Source organism: Dipteris shenzhenensis, chromosome 29, assembly GCF_047967505.1.
Source record: "Dipteris shenzhenensis isolate YYH24624 ecotype China chromosome 29, Dip_SZ_1.0, whole genome shotgun sequence".
Classification (NCBI taxonomy): domain Eukaryota; kingdom Viridiplantae; phylum Streptophyta; class Polypodiopsida; order Gleicheniales; family Dipteridaceae; genus Dipteris; species Dipteris shenzhenensis.
This window is the reverse complement of record NC_141624.1, coordinates 7,536,559-7,553,384: the sequence shown is the minus strand read 5'-3', so window position 1 is coordinate 7,553,384 and position 16,826 is coordinate 7,536,559. Positions and strand designations below refer to the sequence as shown.

At 41.5% G+C, this 16,826-nt stretch overlaps 1 protein-coding gene across 1 annotated transcript; it reads right to left on the bottom strand.

The window, feature by feature from the left end:
- Positions 1-1,379: 1,379 nt before the first annotated feature.
- Positions 1,380-2,947, bottom strand: LOC147882375 (uncharacterized). Its single transcript, XM_087401006.1, has one exon. The coding sequence runs from the start codon at positions 2,739-2,741 to the stop codon at positions 2,070-2,072; it is 672 nt and encodes a 223-aa protein (XP_087257132.1). The 5' UTR covers positions 2,742-2,947; the 3' UTR covers positions 1,380-2,069.
- Positions 2,948-16,826: the final 13,879 nt, after the last annotated feature.

The window sequence follows — 16,826 nt, the reverse complement described above, 5'->3', positions numbered from 1 at the left end:
CAATGAGGGTACACTCATGGTACATGCCTAATTAAAGAGGGGTGCATGTTTTAAGAAAGAGCAAAGATACATATCCACATGTAACTATTGTTATTTATGACCCGAGTGCTGGTTCAGAGGTTCCATCTTCACCAAAAACATTATTTTGATGATGTGCCCTTTTTTAATGGTGCTGAAAGGGATGTGCAAGAGTTTATGTGGCTTTATCCTATCTAAGGTGCTTTGTTATATTTACTAGAATATTAAAACTTGGTGTAGTGTAATCAAGGAGTTGCCAACCTTTAAAAAAATCTAGCTATTGCAGTTGTTTTAATGGAATGCTTTGGGTTCAATGAACCTTTTTGAGATGCAATTGCCATGCTAGTGGTGATTTTTGAACAAGGAACTCACCTTGAAAACTACGGCTAGCTACTTTGGTAGAGCCTTTGAATTTTGTCATTTTCCGAAGTTCTAATCACTTACATTCTTAAATTGCATTGATCTCTTTAAAAGATGGCTTACTCTTGCTAGTGTGTGGGGCTTACACTTAGTTGAGTATAAGATAGGATTGCAATCATTTTTTGTTATTTGGGTGATACCATGAGTAACTCTTAGGGCACATTGCCTTTTATCAGCACAAAATCATGTTTCTTAAGGAAAAAATAAGTTGAACAATCCATAATGGTCCATGCACCTGAGATACTAAAATGATGCAAGTGCTTATCAATGATGCTAATGTGTACATACTTATTGGTTCATAGAAATGTGTGCTTATAATGCGAGCACCATGTGATGTTAAGGAAAGGTGGGGTAAATAGTCCTCCACATATGGTGATCATGTTGCCATTGGATGGCAACCATCTTGCCTTACGTTTTCCTCAAACACCACATCATGGGAATATGACCTGGGATTGGATGGCAAGTAGATTGCTTTACATGGTCATCAAACACCACATCATGGGAACATGAGTTGCAAGATTATGTGCTAGATTGTGGAATTTGCATAGTATAATCAAGGCTGCCCGTCAGGGTAGCTTTAGTTACGACAATCGGAATCACTTGTTTCTCTTTCGTAAATCAATGCTGCACCCATTGTTGTTTTCTTCGATCTTGTCTCTCTCTCTCTCTCTCTCTCTCTCTCTCTCTCTCTTCGCTTTCGATTCATCATCTCGGGCAGGCCTTCTAATGATTATCATCCACCTTGCTTTGATGATTAAAACAAAGAAGAAGATAGCAAATTAATGACTTGATGCTATGGCATCCACTTTAGCCACACGTGGTGAAGTTGTGACTCTCGAGGTAATACCGAAATGGACGACAAGAAATACGGAAGCACGTTGAAAAGAGAAGAAGCAAGAATCTTTGAAACTGAAGAAAACGATACGAGGGTGTGTATTAAGTTTTTAACAAAGGGTGCAAAGGTGGCGAACATGGGCAGCAACGGCCACTACGTTACAACTTTTAACATACAAACGCAAGCTCCAAAACACCACAACCTAAGGTATCATCCGTAGAAATTGTTTGATATCAGAGACAATGCAGGGCTGATTCGTCGTACATTGCAGCGGCCGGTGGATCGTGTTCATATTTTCTGCTTTGCTTGGGTCCGCCTCTCTGCTTTTGGCAACGTACTCCTGCTTTCAATGATTTGCATTCTCCTCCTTCACGTGTGCCCTTCTTTTTCTTTCTGCTCGTAGATCAATCACCCCCACCATCCAAGATGCCCACGGACCTCCTCCAGATCGATTACCCGCACAATTTGTCACCCTCCACTCCGTCACGTTCAACGTCGGATCGTGGCTCGCTTTCCATCTGTTGCTGGCGCCATGGCTCACTTTCCATCTGTTGCAACACTCCGCGCAAACCATGGACGCGTTTTTTGCCCATCCCACTCGTGATAGTTCTACTAATAATTGATGAGATCTCGGCAGCCAGCTTGAGCCAACGCACCCAACCCACTAACTTAATCTGTGCTACAGTGCTATCAATCCGAGTCGAGCAACGCAACCGGAAGGGTCCCTACGTCCCAATTCTGGCAAACATTTGATGAAGAACATATTACGTAACATGTGCTGTCGCCTTCCTTATAATTAGCTATAATCACTTGTTCGTATGTCAGGCGTCGAACTCGCACCTTTCCCTCCCTCTTTGATTGCTTGCAGCCTTGGCGTCCAGGTTCTGCACCTGCGAAGCATCACCGATCTGTAGGCCCGTTCGAGCTCCGGAGTGTCGCACAGTCGATTGCTTGAAAAAGAGTTGTCGAGGCCCCTCTCCTTCAAAGAGCTTGAATTACCGAACCGCGACCTGCTGCTTCTTTTATTCTCCGTTGAATAACCTAGATCGGAGTTATTCCTGCCCAACTGCCTCTCGTGTTCCGCAGCTTTTGGTCGTTCCTTGGCAGGAAATCGATTCGAAATGTCTGTAAACGCATGAGGCGCAGCCGAGGTGGTTCGTATCCCAGAGAATGGTCCCGCGCCACGGCGGCTCTGGAACGATTGGAAGGGAAGCAAGAGGTAGAGACGACCCAGCTGCAGCTCCTCGTCGGGAAGGAGGCTCGAGAGCGAGTGATGCCCGGGGCGAAGCGAATCGAGAGGGCAGATAAAATGGTGAGGATAATCGAGCAGCAAGCGGATAACTTTAACGGGGTGAGTGAAGTGAAGGAAGCTACCGTCAACGAGCAAGACCTTGGCAACGAGGGAGGGAGGAAGGGGGGAAGCGGGGAGGGGAGCGAGGTGAGAAGAGCAGGAAGAGAAGTTACCCATGAAGGAGAGAAGGGAAGGAAGGGAAGATAATAGCTAGATTTATAAAGGGGTGGAACGAATGGAAAGGGATAGTAGATGGGCGAGGAGGGGTGAGAGGGAGGAAGCCATGAGAGGAGGAAAGGATGGAGGGGAGAGGAAGGCTGATGGGGGTGCAGATGGAGAGTGCAAGGTGATGAAGAAGAAGAAGATAACGAAGAAAAGATGAAGATGAAGATGAAGAGCGAGGTTGGCAAGAAGAAGAGCATGGCCTTTTGTTAGGACGGCATGTTGTTGTAGGTAGTGCAATTGTCCCTTTGGCTGTGTGATTGCAGAAGAGACGAGGGCTCTCCACTTGGCAGTCCTTCACACTAAACGCTCCCTATCCCTTGAAGGCCCTTCAATGCAGTTTGCACATGGAATGACCCTACAATTATTCCTTGTCCGTTCCACTTTATCCTCATTCCCTTTCCTCTTCTTCTATTTTCTTCATGTGACTTCCTCTCCTCTCCCATATCTTCATGGTCATCTCTTGACCATTCAACTTGTACCATAGGTTGAAAGTAGGTGAGAAGCATACATAGCTGGCAGCTTTTTTTTGTGAAATCCACACATCAATGTTGATGCCACGGAAAAGCAATTGTTGGTACTTTACCAAAAAGAACCGCCCTCTGCCTTGTCGTCTGTGCTAGTTTCATTCTCTTCCTTAGCATGGTCATTGCAATAAAAGAGGAACTCTAATATGGCACATGGAGGGTTTTTTAAAGTACATGTGAGGCATTTTTGGCATTCAAGTTACACAGCTCCTAAAGTTTAAGGAAAAATAATTCTTAAGCCACCAACAAAAAGTTAAAAAATAGATGAAAATACATAGACACACATTATGTATGTACACACACACACACACACACAGATGCACGCACACACGCATACACGCATGCACGCACGCACTTTTTCTATACTTTACAAACACACACATTGGTCCCCACACCCCTGCCCTCACTCCCCACTTATGAATTACACAAAATGAACCCCCAACCTCAAAGTTTCTTTTTAATACAATTAACCTTTAAAAATTTCTTAGACTGTTTTTAATTGGTAACCCCCCTTCCTTTTTACGCTTTCTTTGCTAACCCCCCTAACTTGGTTCTTCCCCCATTTAAACTCTGCCCTAACTAATCCTTGGTCAAAAAAAATTTCCCCCCCCAACCCCCTTTTTTTAAATTTAGATGATGTAAATCTTTATTGATCATTGATTTGTCATTTTTAATTTAACATCTTTTCTTCTTCTTCTTAATAACCCTTGTTATGTCTTCCCCCCTCCCACCTAGCTATACCCTCTAATTTCTATATATTTATTAGTTGAGGTTCTTCATGAGAGTACCTCTCGGTTCAATTTTCTAGTGGTGAAGAGCAAAGTGAAAATATTCAAAGAATTATCCAAATCCAGACTCACCTTTAGGTGTAATGTAAGAAAGAAGATAGTATGACAAAAGAAGAGAACATGCTGTTGGCTCAACTACATCTCCTTGTAGAGAACGAGGAAACGAAAAGAGATGGGATGCAAAGACAGCATACAACACTCTGACAACCCAGGGACCCCAGCCAATCCTTTAGCCTTATGCCTTATGTGGTGGTACCTCCACTTGCTCCTATTGCACCCCTGCTCGCTTTGAGTACCTAGGAAAAAGCCCCCTTTCAGACACCACTTATGCCCCCATCACAAGCACATCAGTCTACCACTCTTCCAGTGCCCCTGAAAGCTTCACTGCCACCACTCACCTTCAAGAGACCCATCTCATTAGCTGACCTGCAAGCGTGTCATTTAAAGCACGAAATGAGAATACGTCAAGGGAACTTTTTCTTGAGTGCCTTCAACCCACCAAGAGAGTGCATCTTGAGAAGAAACAAAAGCACATAAGCTCTTTTCCTTACATGCACATCCCAGGTATTGTGGTTATCAAGGTTATTAGTCATGTGGTTTTGAAGGAGGAGACAATTTGACATGTTATGTTAAACACTTAGCCTTTTTACTTCATTTCAGTTTGTTTTGGATGAAAAACTTATGTTACTTCTCCCTAATGGTTTGCTCAAGGGTAGAAAACATTTGATGTAAAAACTTGTCTCTTTTTCACTTTATAATATAAACCCATATTTTTGGAAAAAAAAATAAAAATAAAATAAAGCTTTAGCTAAAATTCAAAGTCATAGGTGTGAGTTCCAATAGATCATAGCTCCAAGATTTTTTTAGCACATAAGATAATATGGACAATTATCAAAAGCCCAAAATACTTTATATCATTGCCTTGGAATAATTGTAGGAAGTGGCCAAGTTAATAGGACATAAAAGCATCCTAGGACATTTTATGTCCTATTACCAAACTAGTGTTAAACTAATGTTTCTAGTATTTATTAAAATTTAATTAATCCGTCCTGATATGCAATGCAAGCTCACAAAATTTGTCCCACCATTGCGTCTCGTATACAAGTATCAATCGCCTAGGGGAAGGGAACTTACACTTGCAAGACATGGAATGCTAATGATGGTAAAATCTTCATTAGGGTTTTGAGGATATAAATTTCCATTTAGTTTTCTTTAAAATAAAGCTAGAGAGGGGGGACTAGGATGTATAATAAGATCTACCACAATTATTCATTACCCCCAGTTTTGGATGTATATTAGCTATACTAATATGTAAGGTGGTCTCAATGCACTTCTCACTTGAATAGTTACATATAACAACATCTACTCTCTCTTTCTCTCACACACACACACACACACACACACACACACACACACACACACACACACACACACACACACACACACACACACACACACACACACACACACACACACACACACACACACACACACACACACTTTTTAGTGAAACCATATATTTATGTGTGGGAAACCCCAGAAGAGGTAAAAACCCACCATGTAGTACAAAAGTAAAAAGTTTTACAAGTAGGCCCCTGGAAAAAGCCAGGTAGCTAATCGAAAACTAGGAAAGTGAAAATAATCACAAATCACCAGGGGAGGCATCCAATAGGATGTCCACCACTATGAGATTATTTGCTTGCAAAAACTGTTGTAAAGGAACCACATCTCCATCAATAAAACGAAGGTGTTTTTTCCCCTTGTGATTCTTCTTGAGATAAGCAGGAACTCAAAATTTTTGAATCACAGGGTCAAAAAACTACCGCAACTAGGGATGGAAAGAGTCCAAAGAAAAAGTAGAGGCAGACACTACATCCAACATGGATGAGGTAATAGTATCTAGTCTAAGAGAAGTATCCATATTAACAACCACAGTCTGAGTATCTTGCTCTTGCAAATCCACAGTTGGTTCCAGAAGGGCATCATGATCTCAATTCAAAGAAGAAATATCCACCTGTCTCATCACCTGCATTATGTACATGTGAAGGAGATATATCCACATGTAACTCAAAAGATTGTAATTCAGAGATCGGAGAAGGCGAGCGAGACTCCACTCCTTCAAAAATGAGACTGCTGAATTGAAACTATCTCTAGAGGGTCAGCAACGTGAAAGGGAGGAGATGCTGAGAGAGAAGCTTTCCCTTGAGGATGGACCCATTGCCATTCCTTTTTGTGTTTATGCTGGTCTAACTTACCTGAATGGAGAGGAGGAGAAACTTGAGGGAAAGGCAAACTACTGTGAGATTGAGGTAAGAGCAAGGGGCAGCATCGAGCGAAGTGACAGAGCTGCCCCCCCCCCCCCCCCCCCCACACACACTCTTTCTATGTCTCTCTCTCCAAGATTGCTAAGAAAAGCTTGTAGAGATGCAAGAATCTTTGGCGACATGCACTTTCAACATTGAGGAGCTTACAAGGGAATGCCGCCTATTAAAAGACCATTTTGCCACCAATAAAAAGGCAACCACTTCTCAAGATTAAGTTTTGGACCAACAGTCAAATACCACCAATGAAGCCATTCCTCAACAAGAATAGGTCACCTTGCAGATGAAAACACTTAAGGGTGCATATACATCCATCTACCATAAGTATAAGGAAGAGTCTGATGATTTGCATTCCCACAAGGTAATGATCTCAAAGCTTGAACTCCGATTTCTAGTGCAAACCAATGAGGAAATTGATGACACAACAAATGAATTCCCACTACAGTGCACGATTGTGTTGTACCAAGAGCTTGTGTCTTCTCTATAAGAAAAATATCATCTTAGAGCATGAGCACTCATCCAATGGAAATAGCTCCAACTCAAGATCATATCTTTGATCCAAACATAAAATGGGAATGCTCCATAGGGGCAAAAACTCAACGCAAAATTTGCCAAGACTTGTGAGAAGATGAAAAATATTTATACCTATCCACACATGCTGGGTTTATTGCACTCAGGATGGATGCTTTCCTAGCATATGTATGCCTCATGGAAAATCCTCCCCTCAAGTTCATTGGTGTCTGCTTCCATTGCTACAAAATACATCACTCTTATCTATAGGGCATGACATGCACTACAAGGCACAAGTCATTTTCCGATGGAAATACCAACCTTTTTTCACTAAAAAGTTTTTTTTTGACGAGCGCAAATGTCAGTATTTATGTCGCTATTAGTGTCAGAAGAGAACAGTCACTATATAAGTGTCACTATATAGAGACACTGGTAAACATCACTATATAGCAACATTGGTAAACGTCGCTATATAGCGACGATTAACAGAAGCTAAAAAGACATTAGTGGGACTAAACAGGGCCACAGAAAGCCACGTTTTGCCCCACTAATGTTTTTTTTTTAGTAATTACAAAAGAATGTTGTTTATTACAAAATTTCCCTTGTGAAAGGGGTGATACAAAATTGCTCAAACGAACTGAACGACAGAAGCATATACATGCTGAAGATATACAACATTGTTTATTACAAAATTACCCTTTCGAAAAGGGTGATACAAAATCGCTCAAACGAGCTGACATATAGAAGCATATACATGCTGAGGTATATACAAACTACTACTAATACTACTACTACTGCTCATTCAAATCGTCATCCTCATCCTCATCCCCGGGGGATTCACTCTTCATGAAAGGGGGACGTCACCTGCGTGCATGAACTTCAAGAAAACCCCCTATTTAAGATCCATGTAGGATGATAAAACACCCCTATTTAAGCTTATAAGATACCACCAAAATTCTATTATGTCCCCCCTTTCCTTAAATCTTCGTTCTTTCTCAAGCATTTAGATCACACAATAAGAAAATTTAGATTACTTTCCCTATGACTATTTAAAACCATACACAAAACCAAACTTGTTTGGACTAGTTATCCAAGGTAGTCTATACTATGTCCCCCCCTCTTAAATATGGCATGGGCCCCCTAACTTAAATTCAATATTGGGAAAAAATAAAAGGCCCCCCACCCCTAATGTATAAGCTTATGCCTCATTTAAAAAAACCCCCCTATTGTACACTCACGTGATATCATAAGTTTCCTCTTGTGAATCCCCCGGGTCCTCATCATGGTCACGCTGGCCTGATCCCTGGCCCTCGTCGAAGCCATGTAAGCCTAATTCCTTGTCATCACTTCTCACCTCCACTGATGGGACGTTTGAGCTTGTACTCTAAGAGTGAAACCATATTAATTGGAAATTAGATTGGAATTTAAAGAATAAGACAATTTAAAAAGTGAGATTATAAGTAGGAGTAGACTTATACTATGCGAGTAGCCACCTTAGCCCAATTGACCGTCCCTCCCATGGCCTCCATCTCAAGAAACCATGGCTTTGTTATTATGTAGAATGCGTGTCTCGCCTTTGTGTCTGTGGGAAGGTGACCCATCGTAGCTTGTTGTGGGCCCAATTTACGAGAGTTAGATAAAGTGCATGCAATGTGTAATAAAACAAATAGAACAATAAATTAAATGAGAAGAAGTAAACTTACCACAGTTGCCTTGAACACCAACCGTCCACCTGCACCAAAGTGTGAAGTACCTACGGAGTCCAACCATCTCCTCACAGTCCTCCTCTGACCCTCGAACATTTTGGGATGGTCCCTATACTGCTTCTTGAAAAACTTCTAGTAAGCTTTGTCTACCCACTTGGGTTTAGCCTTCCCCTTTGCAATGGAAGTATGCAAGGTTGACCTACGATGATTCAAGACCCCACCCATGTGCTCTTTCATGTAAGAGTTACTGAACTCCCAATTTGGGAGATTAGGGTATTGTGTTTTGAATTCATTGATGATTGTGTTCTTCTTTTCATCATCCTGGTACCGCTAGTTAGTAGCTATGCCACTCTTGAAGTGGTGGCTCATCCATCACCTCATGGTGGCCATCACTCTGTTGAGCCCTTTTTATTTTGTATTATCTCTCCAACCACCGTGATTTCATAGGACAAGTCCTCGAGCAGGAAAGGAGGAGTCATGGGAGTGGTAGAGCTAGAGCGAGGGGTGTTACTACAAGCGCTTACAAAACGAGTAGTAGAGGGAGTGAGAGAGGACCAGGGACCTGACTCCTCCAGTCATAATCCACGAAGGCCTCCACACAATCCACTATGTCCTTTACATAATCATATTTGAGGCTCCACTGATCGTGGCGGTCTCTCCACAACCTACCGAGATCTCATAGGTTGTGTCATGCATTCCTCAGTCGCTCTTGCTCTACTACCCTTCGGCTTGGACCCCACCCCAGTGCATGCACCCCCACGTTGTACTTCACCCAATCACTCTCTTGTGCAATCTTCTCTTTTACATGAGCTAGCAGAGAAGCTATGTCTATAATCCCTACAACGTGGGGAATCGGGTTGGGGTTTAGGGAGGACACCCATGGGAGAGGGCGTGGTTGTTCCATTTAGAATTTGTTTGAAAGAAAAAAGAACCAAATACAGCTAAGGAGCATGTGAAAAAAGAACCTAATACGACTAAGGAGAAGGAAATAAGCATAAGAATAGGCAAATGCATATGAGGAAAAGTGGAGAGAAAGCATATTCTTATGCTTATGCATGAGCATATTAGCATAGGCAAATGCATATGCTTATGAAAAGAAGAGAAAGAGAAAGGAAAAAAGAGAAAGAGAGAGGGGAAAAGAGAAGGAAAAAAGAGATATGAAAATAAGGAAAGAGGAAAAAAGAGATATGAAAAGAAGAAAAGAGAGGAAAAAAAAGAAAAAGAGAGAAGACAAAAGAAGAGAAAAAGAGAGGAAATAAGAGAGGGAAAAAGAAGAGAAGGGTGAGGGAAAAAGAAGAGAAGGAAGAGGGGAAAAGAAGAGAAGGAAGAGGGGAAAAGAGATTGAAAGAGAGGAAAAGGAAGAGGGAAAAAGAAGAGAAGGAAGAGGGGAAAAGAAGAGAAGGAAAAGGGGAAAAAGGAGAGGGAAAAGAAAGAGAAGGAAGAGGAGAAAAGAAGAGAAGGAAGAGGGGAAAAGAGATTGAAAGAGGGAAAAAAGAAGAGGGAAAAAGAGCATAAGCATAAGAGAAGGAAAAGCATATGCATGAGAGAAAAAGAGAGAAAGCATATGCATATGCTTATGCATGAGCATATGAGCATATGTTGGGTAGGGGTGAGGAGTGTGGGGAATAGAGAGGAGGAAAGCAAGGTCATTGAATATAAGGTGGGAGGATTGATTTTTCCTTTTCTCGCAATAGAGATGTGAAAGATGACATTGTGCGGGGTTTCGGGTTTTAGCCCCTAGCGTCACTATATATCAATTGCTATATATAGTGATGATTATATCCTAAAAGTGTTGCTATATAGTGATGGAACAAGGTAAAGCATCGCTATATAGCGATGGGAGGATTGATTTTTCCTTTTCTTGCAATAGAGATGTGACAGACGGCATTGCGCGAGATTTAGGGTTTTAGTCCCTAGCATCACTATATAGCGACATTGATCAATTGCTATATAGCGATGGTTATATCCTAAAAGTGTTGCTATATAGTGATGGAACAGGGTAAAGCGTCGCTATATAGCGACGGTTCAGGGCACTTATTCTAAGAAGAGAGGAAAAGAGCTCATGGGTGGCTATTTTTTGGATCTTAATGGATTTCCTTGCAACTCATGTTGTGATTTTGGAGGTGTGTAGAAGGAAGGGTCGAGTGGAAGCTCGTCAGATGATGCGCCAATGTCTCGGAGTGCAAAGTGGCTTACGGAGAGGTTGTATTTTCATTGCACTCATTGCAAGCAAGAAGTACGACATCAATGCTATATTGTCATGCGCCACTTGCGGATGTATGGGGAGGAGCGCTTTGAACCAGTACCCACCATTGGTGGTGCACGTGGTGATGGATCATCGGTAAGTCAATGCTATTTGAGTCCATGATTAATATTGCATGCGTACACTTTCTTACCTTGAGACAAGATCTTATATTTACATAAAACCTTGAGACAGGATGAGGAGGGTGGCGAGGGTGCGCATATACCTTCAAACATTGAGCAGGACTATAGTCTTTCGGATGTGCCAGATGATGGTATGGTGAACATGATGGATTCTATTTTTAGGGGCACTACATCACATGTACACGTGATGTCTGAGTCTGAGGTCAATATGCAAAAGTTACAATCAACATAGTTGTAGAGAGTGCTAGGATGTCTAAACTATGGGCTTGTCTCTCAATCTTGAATCTGCAAGCAAACTATGGGTGGTCGGATACAAGTGTCTCGGCCTTAATGAGGTTAGCTCAGGCATTCATTTGTCTCATTATAAAGATATTGTTTGTTTTGAGAATCATCATGTATGTTTGAGAATGATCATTATTCGAAGCCTATGTATGTTTGAATTGTGATAGTCACCAAATACCATGACCGCGTCAAGAGATGAAGCGAAGAAGATGCGAACAATGGTGGGTATGGATTATGATACCATCCATGTTTGCCGTAATGATTGTATTCTCTTTCGCCGTGAGCATGGAGATTTGGCTAGTTATTTGGAGTGTGGGGAACAATGATATAGAGATGACTTGCATGGTGAGTAGATACCGATAAAGGTCTTGAGACACTGTCCCATCATTTCAAGAATACAGGACATGTTCCGATGCAAATCCATTATAGCGGAGTTGATGACTTAGCATGCATCTCATTGGTCCACTAATGACACATTGAGGATTCCTGCCACAGATTGTGCAGCTTGGAAGCACATAGACAATAAGATCTAAAAATATATTGTTCCAAGGATCATACACAGTGGTTCCTTTAACACCATGAAATATTTCTTAAATATGGATATATTGCCCAATAAATTCATCTATACTTTCATTCACATGACCTCTTATCCTCCACACGGTTGCTGGATTTGACAGTAAAACTCGTTTAATCCTTTGATCTTTCAAAGTTGAGGATATCGCATGGAAAATCGAACCATATCCCTTCCTGCTAACTCCACTAACATCAAGAGCCTCTTGGATTATAGTGCCATCAACTTGATTATTGGATACAAAGTCCTCTACAACATTGCGTTTGACTGTTTTGTATTTTTTTTCCTCAATCAAACCTTTTGCTACACCGCAAGAAAGCAATCCTTTCATTTGTTTAACAGGAAGAAGGTTCGGGTCCATATTTTCTTTTGCAGGCTCCAATAATTTCCTGTAGTAACAACACAATATGACTATATCATTCAGCACCTCCATTCTTATTTTGTGACAATCAAGGAAATAGATATAGTCTGGAAGAGAGCCTTTTTGAGTATACAAAATGATAAATTTCAATCTAACCTTGCTTCCTGAATTCATCGCTTGCATCCACCAGTCCCAGCCTTCAAATTTGCAATGTTTTTAATCTTCCTGCTACGTAGTCTGTCTCCAAGCACGGTTCTCTTCTTTCTTGCTCTTGTCAACTCTTTTTTACTCTTTGAATGCTCCTCAATTTCATTTTGCAACTGCTGCTCCAATTTTGCACGAATGGCTATCTCCTCCATCTTGGCCCCCTTTCCTTGTAGGTACATCATTTTATACGTTTTCGCAAATGCAGACTGCGCTGAAATATAACCAAGAAGTCCATTTTGTCCATCGCCGGCAAACCTCAGTAATGTGGTGGGATTGACAAATGGAGGTGTAGAGTTTTTTACTTGACATATTGGATATATGCTTCCATCGCACCATAAGTCAATATGTTGAAGCCCTTCTCTTCTCATATTTTCCCGCTGTTGAGCATTTAGCACCGTATCCTTTTGTCTTTTTTGTGCTGGAGCATATTGTTCTTCTAAGTCGATGTGAAGATGGTGTAATCGCTTCTTCTCAGATAGTGACTCACTAGTATTGGCCATTTTTTGTGCTTTTCAGGTTGCGAAGTTTCTTTTTCAATCTCATAGTCATTTTGTAACATGAATCGTGGAAGTGTGGCGGTATCCATGTGAATATTTTGAAAACTTGCAATCACTAAGTTCAGTGATGGACTCTTTATGAAAGGCCTGCACACGTCGGCCAAAGAGATGCGGAATCTTTGGTAAACAAAAAAAAATCTAAGAGGATATTTAATACAAAATCGTGTTAGTCAGACAAAAGATTATCTTATTCCTTTTTGAATTGATAGTTCTGTAGTCCTTACTGACAGTTCTGAGCCACGTTTCCATATTTTACTATTTTTGAGGTCTTTTAGGAGAGAAATAAATTAAAAAATAGTGAATTTCTTACAGGGCCCCAAAATGAGTTCCCTTTTTCCCTAATGAATACCAAAGTAGAACTCAACACAATGCCCCAAAGAGTTTGGGCCTCATTTCGTTATGGGTATTTATACAAGTTGGAGAGCTTCTCTCTCTACATGTAGGAATTGTAAGACATTCTCTCTCTACATGTAGAACTTGCATATAGAAGTTGCATGTAGAACTCACATGTAGGAGTTGCATGTAGGAGTTGCATGTAGAACTCGCATGTTGGAGTTGCATGTAGGAGTTGCATGTAGAACTCGCATGTAGGAGTTGCATGTAGGAGTTGCATGTAGAACTCGCATGTAGGACTCGCATGTAGGAGTTGCATGTAGAACTCGCATGTAGGACTCGCATGTAGGAGTTGCATGTAGAACTTGCATGCAAAACTCGCATGTAGGAGTTGCATGTAGGGGTTGCATGTAGAACTCGTATGTAGGAGTTGCATGTAGAAGTTGCATGTAAGAATTGCATGTAGGAGTTTCATGTAGAACTTGCATGTAGGAGTTGCATGTAGGAGTTACATGTAGGAATCATATGTAGAACTTGCATGTAGAACATGCAAGTTGGATTTCTAAGAGAAATGATTTCTAGCCTTATGCAAGTACAAGTGGAGCTTTGCCGCTACTCTACACACATTCTGTTCTACCTAAGTCCATGTTGGCACAAAGGCAACATACTCCCAGATCCATTTTATTACCCGTCCTCTGGTTATGGCTTATTGCAAGCACATACTTGGATTGCCATGCCTTTAGTCCAGTGGCTGTGGAACTTGTGTCGTGCCAATCGATCTTGCTATAAAGCCTTAGCACCATACAATTTTTGCTCAGTTTCCAGGTAGCCTATATCCACCATTTTCTCGAATAGAGATATGTGGTGTGCTTTTAAGAAGATCACTCTTTGATAGAGTCGGCTTGTAAGATGAGCATCGACTCGTTTATTGGGATTAAAACTGAGTGGAGGCAGATGGGAATCGAGAAACTGTCATGAAAACTGCCCTCCACCCATGCTAATTTCACCTGACCAGGATGCTCCCTTAAGACTCCACCTTCATCAACGATCCACCCCTCATAGATTTTGCCTTGAAGAGGGGAAAAAGTTTGCATGGTGGCTCAGGAAATAGATGGACCATGTGTGCACAGTGAGCAGCCGAATAGAAAGAACTTTTAAGGCTTTGAAAGAAAGAAAAGGGAAGAGACACTCAAGAGAGAGAGAACCTGAAGTGACCTTCATTACAAATAGAGTGAGAATCCACTCCAACACTACAAACACAAGGGAGAAGAAGAGGTTTCATACATACAAGAGGGAGCAGAAGCTCCAAGACTACTCATAGAGAGAGAATAAACTAGAGAGAGATGGACTCAAGAGTCTACATAAGAGAATATCTACAAGAGGGAGACAAGGCTTATGGAAGAGGCTTGGGGAGACTAGAGCTATAGCAACATGAGGCCTAATGATGGAAGAGATTGATGAACAAGGGAGAGGAGGGCTCCTTTTATAGAGATTTTGTTACCCTCCTTCACCCATTTATAATTGCTGCCTGTAGATTCCTTTCCCCATCAATCACATAAGCATGTATGTCACCATCCATGTCCTTTTTTGGCTACTCTTGCCATGTGTCCCATCACAAGATGCTCAAGACTCTTAAAATATTGAGAAAGTCAAGAGTCTCCTCACATGGAGCCCATAGGGACCCTCTCTTTTCCACATGTCCACATCCTCCTTATTCCACATAGTTCTAGAAGGATTCCTCTTGACTTCACACTCCTCCACATGCCTTCCACATGCTTGGCATGTGGCCTCTCTTATATTATTGGAACACATGGACATGAGCCCACCTCTTTATATGACTCACTCTTCCTATTTTCTAAAAAACTCATAATATCCCATACACAAATAACTCTGACCCCATACCAAGGTATTTATAATTCATACCTATGGTATTTACAATGAGCCATTCCACTCATCCTCTCAATCCCATACAATATCATAGAAAATAGAAATAAGTGAGAGCCGCTAGGCTATCACTTGATACTCAAACTCTTATCAAACATAGAGAAAAACAATATCAATGCCAAGTTAAAAATATCAATTTTTGGCATCACATCTTCCCCCCCAGCAGATCCTCTCTAGTACAGAGAGGGTCTGCTGGCCCTCAAGGTGGTTGAGCATAGAAGAATGTAAGGTGATACTCATTGGTGCGTCCGAGTTTCACCATGCCATCAACCTCCTCAAGCTGATAGGCTCCATTTGTGAACTTTTTTTTGACTCAATATGGTCCCTCCCATCGACCGATAAACTTCTTGTCTAGCCGCTTGTCCAGACAGCTATCAAATCTCATTACCAAATCTCCTTCTGCAAAATCTTTCTTCTTGTGTAATTTGGTGTCAAAACGGGCCTTGCGCATTTTTTGAGAAGATTCCAAGTTTTGTAAGGCCTGTAATTTGCATTCATCCAAGGCTTCTACCTGTACCAAGCATTGAGCATAGGCATCCTCCTGTCCTTCTATTCTTGCAATAGCTGCGCGAAGACTATGTATCTCCAATTCAATGGGTAAAATGGCTTCTATTCCATACACTACTTGGAATGGTGTAAACCCAATAGCTAGCTTGTGTGTGGTTCTGTAAGCCCATAAAACTTCTGCCAAGTGCCTATCCCAATGCATTTTCTTGGTGTCAACAAGCTTTCCCATTGAATTGCACAACAATCCATTTGTTTTCTCAACCAAGCCATTACATTGGGGATAGTATGGCATGGACATGCTATGATTTATCTTTAGCTTATGCACCACATCTTCAATTAGTTCATTTCTAAAAGAGGTTCCTTCATCAATGAGAATTTCCAAAGCACAACCAAAGTGTGAACAAATTTGATCAAAGAGAAATTTTGCAATTGTGCTTGCCTTGCTATTGACTATGGCCTTGGCCTCTGCCCATCGAGTCGCATAATCTGTGGCTACCAATAAATAATGCTTGCCTTGAGATGAGTGAGGGAGTGGTCCCACAAAGTCCAACCCCCACCTGTCAAATGGTCCATATGCTGGAATAGGCTTCAAGGGCCTAGGAATCAACTGTCGCCTTCCAAACTTTTGGCATACTTTACAACTTCGACACCATTCATATACACCCTTATGGAGGCGTGGCCAAAAGTATCCTATATTAAGAATTCTCCTAGCTGTGCTTGCTGAAGCAAAATGACCAGAGCATTCATGACACATTTCTAGGATTCTCCTAGTCTCCATGGGATGGACCACTCGATGGAGCACCTTATCTTTTCCCAATTTATAAAGAATGTTATCAACAATAGTATAGGGACAAGACTTCCTTACCAATCTTTGCTTCTGTTGTGGAGTTAACCCTTGAGGAAACATGCCTTTTTCCACATATTACTGAACATCTTGTAGTTCTGGCCATCTAGTGTCTACCAAAGAAACCACCCCTTGGTCTTGTACGATAATGGCTTGAGTAGCTAACTCATCTGCCCTTTGATTTTCTTTTCTGTTTA